This window comes from Psilocybe cubensis, chromosome 9, assembly GCF_017499595.1.
Source record: "Psilocybe cubensis strain MGC-MH-2018 chromosome 9, whole genome shotgun sequence".
Taxonomy (NCBI): domain Eukaryota; kingdom Fungi; phylum Basidiomycota; class Agaricomycetes; order Agaricales; family Agrocybaceae; genus Psilocybe; species Psilocybe cubensis.
The window spans coordinates 1665201-1678240 of NC_063007.1; the positions used below are offsets into that span (position 1 = coordinate 1665201).

The 13040-nt window shown below is 47.3% G+C and overlaps 4 protein-coding genes across 4 annotated transcripts; 2 read left to right on the plus strand and 2 right to left on the minus strand.

The window, feature by feature from the left end:
• Window positions 1–546: 546 nt before the first annotated feature.
• JR316_0009958 (Aminopeptidase 2) lies at window positions 547–2170 on the minus strand (the record flags this gene model as incomplete). The annotated part of the gene is made up of 8 exons (XM_047895637.1): window positions 547–594; window positions 741–861; window positions 916–1058; window positions 1124–1242; window positions 1293–1584; window positions 1638–1860; window positions 1915–1991; window positions 2018–2170. 8 exons carry the CDS (start codon window positions 2168–2170, stop codon window positions 547–549), a joined length of 1176 nt encoding a protein of 391 aa, XP_047745356.1.
• Window positions 2171–3483: 1313 nt separating this feature from the next.
• Window positions 3484–5594, plus strand: JR316_0009959 (SAM50-like protein SPAC17C9.06; the record flags this gene model as incomplete). The annotated part of the gene is made up of 8 exons (XM_047895638.1): window positions 3484–3618; window positions 3685–4032; window positions 4085–4309; window positions 4387–4475; window positions 4529–4745; window positions 4822–4963; window positions 5099–5272; window positions 5419–5594. 8 exons carry the CDS (start codon window positions 3484–3486, stop codon window positions 5592–5594), a joined length of 1506 nt encoding a protein of 501 aa, XP_047745357.1.
• Window positions 5595–6732: 1138 nt separating this feature from the next.
• Window positions 6733–7859, minus strand: JR316_0009960 (Norsolorinic acid ketoreductase nor1; the record flags this gene model as incomplete). Its single annotated transcript, XM_047895639.1, has 6 exons — window positions 6733–6911; window positions 6983–7024; window positions 7082–7292; window positions 7373–7437; window positions 7508–7732; window positions 7805–7859. The coding sequence occupies 6 exons, from the start codon at window positions 7857–7859 to the stop codon at window positions 6733–6735; spliced, it is 777 nt and encodes a 258-aa protein (XP_047745358.1).
• A 1617-nt stretch (window positions 7860–9476) lies between these two features.
• On the plus strand, window positions 9477–12946 carry JR316_0009961 (putative alpha-L-arabinofuranosidase A; the record flags this gene model as incomplete). Its single annotated transcript, XM_047895640.1, has 26 exons — window positions 9477–9603; window positions 9668–9684; window positions 9738–9746; window positions 9870–9897; window positions 9954–9989; window positions 10059–10223; window positions 10285–10622; window positions 10676–10771; window positions 10836–10860; window positions 10916–10949; window positions 11000–11073; window positions 11135–11205; window positions 11265–11304; window positions 11369–11456; window positions 11525–11583; window positions 11636–11719; window positions 11778–11818; window positions 11876–11899; window positions 11956–12040; window positions 12100–12154; window positions 12205–12235; window positions 12288–12308; window positions 12373–12395; window positions 12453–12495; window positions 12545–12658; window positions 12719–12946. The coding sequence occupies 26 exons, from the start codon at window positions 9477–9479 to the stop codon at window positions 12944–12946; spliced, it is 1956 nt and encodes a 651-aa protein (XP_047745359.1).
• Window positions 12947–13040: the final 94 nt, after the last annotated feature.

Sequence of the window (13040 nt, forward strand, 5' to 3'; positions counted from 1 at the left end):
TCGCGTTCCCGCGAGCTACGCTGCAAATTCATAAACACCCCGCAACCTCTGCATCACGAAACGAGTAACGATGCACCTTGCCATATCACAACACAATGTATCGCGTTCCCGCGAGCTACATTGGCATCTTGCAAATTCATCAACACCCCGCAACCTCTGCTTGACGAGACGAGTAACGACGCACCTTATCATGTCGCAACACAACGTATCGCGTTCCCGCGAGCTGCATCCCGACTCTGACCCACTTTGACACAATGTATCGACTCCCCGCAATCCAGCCCAAGGTGTTTGAGGAGTTCAATGTGAATTGTGATGCAACAAGCTGGCATACTTGTACTTTGGCAATGTATCAACATCCGGTGAGCCTTTCGTTTTCTCATGATTGAATTGAATGCTGACTGTTATTTACTCGCTACAAAGTGCATATTTTCAGTGCAGCAACAAATCCGCGAAAATCACACTCAAGGTAACCGTCCATTATCGGACCCGCCAGACTTGTACTTACCATCCTGATTAGAGCTACCTGCTGTCCGTCTGGATTTCATTTCACGCAGAGGTTACCCCCGTCTGGCCTTCGGGCGGGGGTAACCTCTGCTGGTACAGAGAGAAACGAGAGGGTAGGGGGTGTGTACCTACGCTGTTTTTGAAGTTTATAATTAGATCTCACCAATTAAACACGTTGCCGAGTTCAAACTCCCCAGAAAATACCTTAAGCGAGCGTCATTTTCACAATTACATACCCGGATCAAAGCGCCATTGCGGGTGAAAACAAGAAAACGATCGATTATTCGGGGAGGGGTGAGCATACCCTCATTGAGATAGAGATAATTCCACCATTCCATAGTGGTGATATCGCCAAACCTTGAGCAGATTGTTGTAAGGTAAAAATATGATCGTGCAAAATTGGTAACTCACCAAAGATGTGCTATTTCATGGCTTTGCGTAGACGCCACCCGCTTCTTGGCGAGCAGGTCTGCGTTGTCAGTGTCAAGTAAGAAGGCAGCAGAGCGGCCGATAATTAAACCCCAGTTCTCCATGGCACCGTCTACGATGTTTCCCTGTCATTTGCCAAAAAAAAAAAACAGGTCAAAAAGGTTGCGTCGGTCGGTCGTAATACACATACTGCAACTGTATCAAGTTTAGGAAGCGGGTACTCGACACCGAGTATTCTTTCGTACAGGGGAAGAACAGACGCAGTAACACCTAAGACGAATTCGGCTTGACTGACTTTAGCGGGAGAAGCTACCAAAACGTGAAAATTGTATCATAGGTGAATCAAGAGATCAACTTACTGTAAATCCGGAGAGGGATGGTCTTGCGGCTGAGCGGCATGACGACCGACTTTTCCCAAAACTTGAATGGACCATTCGCCAGCGCCACGATGTATGTCGACATTGGAGGGGTAGTATCAAATTTTGTGATTTTCCATGTCTCGGCGTCGAGTCCCTCGAGAATTGGCTGTTCTGATAGAGCAGGCATGTTGCTCAAGCTTACGGTATCAGCACGCGATATCATGGTGATAGTAAACGTCGCTTTTAGGAGAGGTTCGTCCCAGCACGGAAAAGCGCTCCTAGCTGCGGTGGGCTATCAAAAAGTTTTCAGAGTGAGATATGGTATCCAGCTCATGATACACATACCTGAAACTGCGTGAGTGCATAGAACTCAGTACTTCCTTCATATTCCCAAGAGCCGCGAAGGTAGCCCATCATGTTTCCTCCTAGCTTCCCAGAGAAGTATATCTTCAGTTTTGTTTGAGAACCAGACGGAAGCTTTTCATCCAGTTTGTACGTGACGCGCTCTTGCGCCTCGTCTGTCTGCACCACGACTACAGGTTTCTCCCCCTCTTCGGACAATATGGTGCTAATACCATTATTATTGCTGATGAAAGGTTCGAACATAAGACTGAAAACGCACGCATTTCTTAGCTCTAGACGCGATACATTGAGCGTGATTGTCGACGTATCCTTCTTAACTTCAAGGCTAGCAAGAGACTCGGTCAAATTATAACAAAAGACACCCGAGAGTCTGAGTCTCCGTACGCGATTATGACAACGCCCTCGAACGTAGCCTTCTTCAAGTCAGTTTTGAACGTGAGATCATAGTGCGTCGGCTTGACATTTGTAGGCAGCCTGTATTCGCTCTGCTCTTTCTCCTGGCGATTAGGCTTCATTTTGGAGCTTGTTGATGGTTCAAATTGAAGGGTGCTGAGGACTTTTCGGAGGGTTCAGTTATATGGCGTCCAGACAAGGTCGCGCAGCTCTATTTCTCCAGGCGGTTACAGTCAGGTGAGAATGAGCATATGGGCACCATGTTCCTGTGAAAAGATCGCAGTATGTAGTATATCCGTAAGGACGTTCATAGTGAACTCCACAGTGGTTTCGCATAGGAGACTGCTCTAGATAGACAAACCCCGATACTTAGTACATAGTAGACACCCTAGTGTAGAAAGGTGAGGAACGCTCACGCGTGCGTCTTAGCTTTCTTGTTGCACGATAATAAATAGATTACAAACAAAGCATAGGAGACTGCGTTTCCATTGCTTAGTCAGCTTATCACAATTACGGCAGCACCGGCATGAATGTGCGCGTATCAACGCGACCTCGCGCACGCAATCTGGAACACCTCGACGCAGCCAAAACTGTGCGCAGTACAGTAGCATAACTAGGCGAAGAAACAAAATTACATCACGGTGACGTAGACCAATCTTTCACTTTTTATTTGACGAGAACTCGGGAAATGGTACAAAGCTCCCAAGCAAACCAAATAAATTTGAACAATGGTCTTTTTACCAATGTCATCGCAGCCAGAGTCATTGGAACGAAGGAGAGAGAGAAATATATGCAAAAGGCTACAAGTCTCAGGACTCTATTTTTTGTGCAATGCATAGAAATCAAAACAATATAAAGAGAATAAAAGTAAAAGGGTATGGTTGCTGCATAGAAATCGAAAGAATATAGAAAAATAAAAGTGAAATAGGGTGTTCGTTTCGTGCCCTTGCTCGGTCTACCTGCCACCTTGAATGCCTTTCCGCTCAACATAGCGTTTCTCGCGTCTTCATTCAGCGTATTAATATCCTAATTATGTTTGCATCTGTATTGCGCAACTTCTTTCCTGTGCCAATCCAGACGGTCCACAGATTCTTACCCTTTGACATTTAAAACAGCTTGAAGGTGTATTCAACGCGCAACCTCTTACCCTCTATTTCATAAAAAAAAGTTCCTCCGGCGGCCCGTCGCGGTGTTCGAGTCGAAGGCATAAGAAGCGACGGTGGATATGGTCATGTTCCCAATTCCAACGAAGCGTAACTTAAAAGAGGTACAACCCTTCTACAGATTGGTATGACTGGCATTTCACCAAACTTCAGCTTCTCAAAGTAAAAGAGGTGCCGGGCCCACAACGCAACCCGAGCGACGCGACCGGTTAGTTACACGTGACACAAGACATCTGGCTGGGAGCGTTTTGTTCCGCTTCATCACTACTTGAATGCTACACAACTCCTCCTCTCCGCGGGACAAAGAGCCCACCGAGCTCGACACCCTGCGCAAATGGCAAGAAGAGCGCAGAGCGCGACGTCTGCGCGGCGAATACGAGTCTGCCGTTCTTCACCTTTCGCAAGTCGTACGTCTCCCTTCTATAAATCCACCTGTTGTGGTAGCAGCATCGATTGACAATCCTGAAAAAAAGATCAATGATAATATACACACACCCATGAACATCTCTGCGGTGCGAATTGAGGGTGCGAAAAACACTCGGAGCTCGTTTTTAGCTTCCATCGTCGCGCCTGCTGTCCAACGGAGCGGCGATGACACGGAAGATGTACCACACACTCTCGAACACGTCCTGCACACAACACGACATCTCGCCGCCGCACTTAAAAAGACAGACATATTCACATCGGTAGAGGTGTACCTTGATCGGCCGCGGGACACGACTGCGGCGTCTGGGGATGTGGATCTGGTGTTCAAAACCCGCGAGCGCGGGAGGTGGTACCTTTCCAGCTCGACAGAGCTGGGCAACAGCGAAGGCAGCGCGGTGCGTCCCTTTCAATTTTCATCCACAACTATATATATAACCACGTACACAGAGTGCCCATGCACGCATCCGCAACGTCTTCGGCGGCGCAGAAACATTCGAGGCGGCCGCGTCGCTGGGCACACAGACGCGGCGCTCTTTTCGCGGGACACTCACGACGCCTCTGAGCGCCTCGATGACCGCGTTTGCTGAGCTCTCCGCTTATGTCCAGGACCGCGACTTGTCGAGTTACGCGAGCTGCACCGAGGCGCTGCGTGGTGCGCGCGCCGTCGTCAGGGTGAGCTAGGTCAGCTGTGTCTTGTCTCTTCGCTGCAGCGGCTGACGAACACTGGAATTTGATATTGGACACTGTAGACAGGGACGCCGAGGACGGGGGCGCATGAAGTTGCGTACGACGCGGTGATCCGACATATCACGGCACTCACACCTACCGCCTCCTTCAGGTATGCACACACTCTGCGCACCAGATTTTCTCTAGATACTAACCCCGTATCAGCACCCGACAGTCAGCTGGCACATCTCTCAAATCGGCTCTCTCCCACACCTTGCTCTATGACACCCGTAGCGACCCTCTCGGCCTTGCTTCGACCTCAGGACTCTACCTCAAGCTCACGCACGAGCTGGCAGGAGGCGCCGTGCTCGGCGGCGACGCGCACCACTACAAGGTGGAGGGGGAAGCGCAAGTGTCGCGGCGGATAGGTGACTCAGGCGTCGTAAGTGCTTCTTTTCATTGCTTTTCGATGCTCCTCGTTCGTTTAATGTGCTATTCGCATTTCTAACGCACAACAGTCCGTGTCGCTCTCTGCAAAGTCGGGTATCATCTATAGTCTTGCGCCAAACGGGCGAACACTGTTCTCTGATCGCTTTCAGCTCGGTGGGCCGACAAGCGTGCGCTCATTCAGAGCCAACGGTATGGGGCCTAGGGACGGCGGTGAGTGTTTCATTTCTCAAAGTCTCAAATTCAACAACATCTCATTCCAATGCGCTGCATCACACGTCCCTCTTCCCTCTGGTCCCCTTTTCTTCCATGTCCCGTTTGATCCTCATTAAAATACAAAAACAATAGCCGACTCGACAGGTGGCGAGATTTTCTACTCTCTAGGCGCGAGCCTCATCTCGGACATACCCACCAAACCAAACTGGCCCGTCAAAGCACACTTGTGGCTGAACGCCGGGAGACTAGACAATCTGAACCGGGACGGCAGTACAAATTCCAATGCGGGTACAGAGGGAGAGAGAGGTGCGTTTTGGTTCCATGTGAAATGCTATAATGTGCCCTCTGATTACTTGACATTTTTTCGTTAAATAAACTTTCCATATACTCACTTCACCGTCGTTCTCCATCCCCCTGTTCCTTCCCCTTCCCCTTCCCTCTACGACCAACAGCTCCCGTCATCCCACCCACCTTCCTCTCAACACCCTCTATTTCTATGGGCCTTGGCCTCATCTACCGCTTCGACCCCGTGCGCGTTGAAGTGAACTTTGGCCTGCCGCTTGCTCTCTCAAAGGGAGAGGCCGCGCGGAGAGGCCTTGGTGTCGGTGTAGGGTTGGAATTTCTGTAACTATAGGAGTGGATGAGGTATTATAGAGTTTTGGTCTGGGTTCGTGTTGAATATCAGGGGTAGTATGGGGTGATGGAGGTGATCATGCCTGGAAAATCTCTTGTTGGGTGGAGATTTAGTTAAGATGGAGGTGGTTTCAGATGGGTAGACATCTTAGAGTGCGAACAAGAAGATCTCAAGAGTAGACTCCAACCATGGAGTCGTGACTACGGGGGGAAGCAATTGGGTGCTCAGCTTCAAACTTCAGACAAATAGAGCTCTGTGCTACGCATAGAACGTAAAAGCTTCGCCCCTTCACCCCAGCCTGGGACTGAGCACGAGGTTCCCATGCGCGCCTACTCACGAAACCCGATTAAAGCTTTGGAAGGTGAAATCAACCCTGAAGGTATGGCTCTTACAACACCCTAACCTTTGATTCAAAAGCCCGCCTTTGGTCACCTACTTATAACCTAGTAGATGCGCATGGGCATGGCGTGGGTAACTGACTCACATCTAAATTGCCGCTCGCTTCAGGTCCAGACACCATATGCTCACACCAGACGGGGGATCGAAATCAGCGAACGTGTAAAACGCAAGACTGCCCCGGAGAGTGAAAATCGCCAGCAGCTTAGTTAGAAGCGCATCTGAATCCACAACAGTCCGAAATTTGAAATTTTTAGAGCGCCCGCATCATCAGATCTTGGCTAGTGCACAGGCGTCTACTCGCTGTTTACTCGATAGGGAACGTGAGTGAAACGGCAGCCTGAGACTAGCACTGTGCGCTTCAGCCTTGTAAATCCAGCCGCCAGCATCCACGGTTGTCTTATTTCCCCAAGCTTTGGGCTTTAAGCCGAGCAATTGTGCAAGTGTGTGTAAAGCAGACTCATCGGAGTGCATAAAACTCCACTACTGCTATCCCATCCTGGAGGCTTCAAGCACGGTCCGAGTCACGAAAAGGTTTTAGCACTCATTGTTTCATCTCACTGGAGAGTGCACCGGCGTTTACACTCTGCTCGATTGGAAACCGTGAAAGCAGTCCTCTTGTATACAGATAAGTATCCTTCATTCATTCCTACAAACAAAAAAGACAAAAGAAACAGTACGCTATGTCCTTTACCAATGCCCAACTGTGCATCAACTACGCATTCGTGGAAAAGAATTACCAGGGAACCCTTCTCCCATCAAGATTGATAAACTGCCCGCCGTCCTTCTCGCGCGTCGAGCCATCGATGATGTCGAGGAGGAGCGGGGCGGCAGTGTCCGCCTTGGGGAAGTCGCCATACTTGGCCACTAAATTAGCGACGACCCCAGTTTTGTCGGTTTCTCTCGTGTAGTCGACTGTTCGTTTGTATTAAGCACAGAAATTAGCATCAGAATAGGGAATTCCGTGCTGGGGGGAGGCGACTTACACATATCCGTGTCTACACCTCCAGGGGACAAAGGGAATGTCACTGCAATAAAAATGTTCAAACACTACTTAGTAAACACATATAGCGTTGCAAACGCACCGAGCCACTCATTCTCGAAGTGTAGTTTGCGAGTGATCCAGTTTAACGTGGTCTTGCTCGATGCATACGCAGTGTTAGCCATATCGAGCTCGATGGCAGGCTCCCCAATGGAGCCAGCAATGCTTGTAATAGGAATAAAACGCGGGGTGCTGCTTTTCCTTAGCAGGGCATATAGCTCCTGGAACAGGACTATGTGGCTGAGCACGTTTACCTATTTATATGGTCAAAGCAATTGGCGCAATCTGTTCAGTCACCAAATCGGACAGCGATAGGCTACACCACTTCACATACTTGGAAATGTTCCTCCATGTCGGAAAGCTTGATATCCCGAATCTGGTTATTCCCTCCGATAATCGCTAAAATACATCCAAAGTCGTCAGTCCCACCAAATAAATAAAATCAATACATGCTGTAGTTAATGCTCACCCGCGTTTCCAATAACCGTATCCACTCTCCCATGCCGCTGCTCGATCTCCTTGGCGAGCTCCCTGTTCACGGCGACGTCCGTAGCGATCCACTTGACCACTGCAATGCGTGTTGGGTACTTTTCCTTGAGCTCGTCCAGCCTGGAGGGCTTGGAGGGGTCGCGCACTGTCGCGTATACAAACGCGTCACTGTGCTTAGACAGAATCAGTGAGACCAAAGCGAAGCCTAAGAGTGAAAATAGGATGCAGAGGTGAGAAGGCCGATAACATTGCAGTTGTAGTCATGCGTAAGCTTCACCTATTCCACGCTCTCGGTTGGCGCCTGTGACAAGGTAAATTGTAGAAGGAGACATCGTGTTTTAAGCTGCAGTGTTTAATGCGGGGTTGAATATTCCAAATATGAGAGCAGTGAAAAAAGAAACGCGAAAGAAGCACTGAGTTATATACTGCGCGTCTCAGAAGAAACATCTCCGCTGACACACTATGGTGGTATTTACAGATGATTATCTATATCTAAGGCGCTTCCAAAATCATAGATCCATCAGACAGGCGCCTTTGATGCACCGTGACGGAAATCGGTTATCAATTGACGTTCTTTGCAAATTCAATGACTCATCGCCCCCCAAAATGCCCAAAGGGCGCTGCCTATATGCGAACACAACTGACAATCGAGATGAAATACCGTTATAAATCACATCAACATTCATTGAACCGTTTAGTAATCACACTGTGGGTCATAATCATTTATCATTTTGTAATCATTCCTTAAGATCTCGCGAATGATCAATATCCGTAAGTTTGATGTTTTGCTGAATTTTGGCGACTTCGTTTACTTTTGTAGAATGGAAGATTTGATTGGTATGTCATCTTAAAAGTGGCTTGGGAGAATTCAACCCCCCGGTTCCTACACCGTCCTGGTTAACTTGGGAAATCTTGGGTGAGCTATCTGTCACGATAATGGTTGGTCAGTGCGCAACTTCTCACGGTCATACTTATGTAAGTGTCACTATTGCTTTCTAAGTCACACCAGCCGTCACACCCAACTTTTGTCCCGGCTCCGTCACAATTCTGTGCTCTTTTTCCAGGTTCTACACGATGTTCAACGCTATAACCTTTGATTTTCATTCAATGGTTTCTTTCTCTCCTTATTTTAGTTTCAACTAGCCAAAGCTAAGTCATGTGTCTAGCGGTTAAAATGCCGACAACGGTTGGTCCGGCGTGTTCTTTGTGCCAGCAAGGCTTCGTCTGCATGTGCTTCTGAGCTTCGATGCTACTTCTACGAAACATATCGCCCCGATTTTAAGGTCATATGCAGTGATATTCACGCATCTACCTGATCGAAAAAGCTGCCAGCGACCCTTGGACGGTGACCAGACATCATGTGGACGATGCAAGAACCAGGGACCGTACATTTGCAAAGATATCTGATCCCCCAATAAAGTTCTTTTATATTTTGGAAGCTGGATTTTTGAACACTCTACCGCATTAAACACCCTTCTGCTACAAATTCCATGTGCTGTAAGTTGCCCCTGCACATCCTAATGTTTCTTGCCTTACCTTTGAAACAAGTATGAATACCAATAAAGACGATGCAACCCAAATCAACAAACGAAAATCATTTACGTTCTGACATTGATAGCATACAGGCACCGCTGAACCACCAAATCCATCTGCGCTATGCATCCTAGCCTCTTCGCCTCCTTTCTGTGGGTTTTTATGTACCTTGCATTCCCATGCCTTCCCATGCCTGTCCTACATGTCCGGTCCGCGCTCCATTGCTCCTTCACTTGCGTCATGATGGACAGCGTCAAGGCGCACATTTTTTCAAAGGTCTGCCATCTTCACGGACCGCGAAGAAGCCAACCGCTCCTCTATAAAGTCCTCCATTCGTACCCGTGAACCTCGTCTCCAAGCTTGTGTAGCAGTCCCAACTTCGACCGAAAGCAACCTCGCTTAATTTTTTTTCAAAAATGATCAAAGCACGCACTCTTCTATTGGCTCTGAGTCTCGCTTTGGTGGGGCTTGTAGATGTCGCGTCGGGGCAGACCACAGTGACAGTCAGCGCTACAGCGAGCCACCCTATCCCTAGCACGATGTGTAAGTCCATTTGCACGCATCATTGAACAGCTTCTCTAATCAATTTTCTCAATTGGCACACAAGGGGGACAAATGTTTGAGGTATGGACTTCCACTATTCATTCTTTTGACTTTGGATTGATTACAGCATCCAGGACATAAGCGTACGTGTTACGAGCAGCAATTCTCGACATGAACTAAAATATAATTTTCGCTCCACTTGTCCATATAGAATGTGAGAGGAATTCTGGCTTGGAGTTACGTCTATCGAACTAACCCTACAAAAGAGTGGAGATGGAGGTTTATACGCAGAATGTACGATTGTTTCTTTTCAGAATCTTTTTCACGTTCTTGATGAACATCAAATACAGTACTTCAGAATAGGGCTTTCCAGATGGTCACACCCGGTATGAATGTACCAATACTTGCGAAACAAAGGGGCATACTGACGACTATTTCATCAAATTATTAACGAGAAGGAACAACCGCCGCACTTGCTGGCTGGAAATCCCTCAACGGAAACATCACTGTGGTCGCTGATTCAAATCCCGTATCTGCTGCTTTGCCAAACTCCCTTCAACTTACTGTCCCTGCTGGTAACACTAATAACATTGGGTTTGCAAATGTTGGTTTCAATGCGGGTGTGTCCATTTTGTCAGAATGACTGGAAACCTGTTTACAAAATCTTGCGTTTCTCTCCAGGGCTCAATGTTATTCCACATGCAACATACAAGGCCTCATTCTACTACCGATTCCAAAAAGCTTCCAAATTCCGTGGTAGCTTCGTCATAAGTCTTCAGGACGGTTCTGGAACCACCCTTACCTCGCAAAAAGTTTCAATCACCGGCTCGCAGACGTCGTGGAAGCAGGTCAAAGTATCCCTGAATACAAACATTGCACCTGGATCGACAAGCAACATGTTCGCTATCACATTAAATGGAGATTCGGCTGCAGGGGAGGTCATTAATTTTGCGATGCTTTCATTGTTCCCACCCACGTTCAAAAATAGAGAAAATGGGATGCGGCAAGATATAGCTCAGGTAATTCATGGTTCGGTGTCAGCGTATTTGTATCACCTTTAACGTCTATATAGGCGCTTGCAGATATGAAACCTTCTTTCTTCCGCCTTCCTGGAGGGAATAATTTGGAGGGACAGACTGTGAATACTCGTTGGCAATGGAATAATACCGTAAGTCCCAAACAAACTTTACCTCAAATGTGTTGCCTAGGTTTTAAAACATCTTTTTGCTTAGCTTGGAGAGCTTGTTGACAGGCCAGGTAAACGATTAGTGCCTTAAAGTTTGATTTTGTCCCCTCTCAATACCGTTACAAGGTCGTTTCGGTGACTGGGGCTACGTCAATACCGAGTAAGGGCCTTTTGGGAGTAGACTTTCACTGGTATTGAACCGTTATACAGTGGTTTAGGACTTATGGAATATCTGCACTGGTGCGAGGACTTGGGAATGCAGGCAATTATGGCCGTCTGGGATGGTAAGATACACCTTCATTAAGCCACGCGTTTCACTAGCATTCTGAGCTTGCATGTGAACAGGGTATACCTTATCTGGAGCAAGCCTGGCTGAAAACCAACTTGCGCCTTATATCCAACAAGCTATTGATCAGGTGAGCGTACTTTGGTTAAGTCATTGAAGGGTTACCGTGTTATTTATTCTCACTACTAGATAAATTTCGTAATTGGAGACCCTAAAAAGAGCGAGGCCGGTGAGTTATTTTCGAATTGAATGGTGGAGTGAATTATGATACTCAAGTGTCCGCCACTGCCCAGCTGCACTAAGAGCTTCCTTGGGTCATCCCGACCCGTTCCCTCTCAAATACGTGGAAGTCGGAAATGAAGACTTCTTTGCGTCCGACACGTACGTATCATGGGCGAATACTAAGAAGGGTTTTAGCTCAATATCATTTGGTTTTGTTGTCTTTGCAGGTACGTTTATAGATGGCGTGACTTCGTCACTGCATTGCAGGCAGAGTTCCCCGACATCCGTAAGTTCCATTCACTTCTGCAATATTTTCGCCAATTAAATATTTTCATCAGACTTTATTGCGACTTCTAACGCCTTCAATCCTATTCTTTCACCTAACCCAACTGAATACGATGTTCATGTATATCAGACACCTAGTACGTACCCAGCGGGCTCAGTCGCAATTTCATGTCAGTACGAACTAATTTCGTCCAGCGTGGTTTGCCCAGAACTCCTTCTATTATGACGGCTTTGAGGTTTGTTCTGCTTATCATTGTCTTGAAAAACTCTCACTTTGTGCTTTCCCATTTTAGCGAAACGGCACCAAATATTTTGAGGTCATTCAATTTTCCGTGGTCATTGAACATGCTTGTATTAATAGCCCGGCACTTAGGGAGAATACGCGGCTATCTCAACTAACCCTGATAACATATTTGGATCTACTTCACAGGGTCGTCTGACCTTCCCAACCATGCAAAGTATGTTTTCGAAGTCACCAACATTGACAAGCCTCGCTGACTAAGAAGTACCTTGGTAGGTTCGGCAGGCGAAGCTGCCTTCATGACTGGATTGGAGCGCAACAGCGATATTGTGTATGTATCTCATTTATTCATCCATTTTCTCGTGGCTGATCTTGATTTAGATTTGCTGCCTCATATGCCCCACTTCTAGGAGTGAGTCGCAAAAATTCCCCGAGCGACTGACAGGCGCTAACTAAAATAATAGCACGTTACACACAATCAATGGGTAAGTCCCGTAAGATCCCCAGCCCGACTTCCTTATTGATATTCACTTCATATGGGATTCACAGACTCCGAATCTTCTTGCTTTTGAGTAATGCAATCCGCAGTAAAAACGATTGAGAAGATGCTCACTATCAACGTTCTCTAGCGCTGGATCGGTCTATCGCTCCACAAGCTATTACGTCCAACAAGTAAGAAGCGCGTTAACCCACTTGGAATGTGCTAACATCTATTGCTCAGCTTTTCAGCTTGAACAGAGGTGATGAATACCTCCCGAGTACGCTACCGGAGCAGCTTGGGACGGTATTTTGGAGTGTAGTAAGGAACACATCGACAAAAGAAATTATCATCAAGGTGGGATCTCAGTGAAAACTCTTTGTATGGCAACATTCATTATAGACACGTCCTTCTTAGATATCCAACACAGCGAGCACTCCTTCCGCTCTCACATTTGTCCTCCCGTTCAAAAACGTTGCCTCCAAAGGATCTTTGCAACTTTTGACCGGCCCTGCAACGTCAAGCAACACCCCCACCAATCCCAACCTCTTCGCTCCAGTTACCAGCACAATTATAACTGGTGAAACTTTCAACTACACGGCTCCCGCAGTCAGTGTCAACGTCATTACTATCAAAGCCTCCTAATTTTCGAACAAATGAGTTGATTGGAGGAAAGTATAACTACCCCTCTCTTGTACGAATTATATCGCTAGAACTCTATCCTTGAATCAATAGTGCT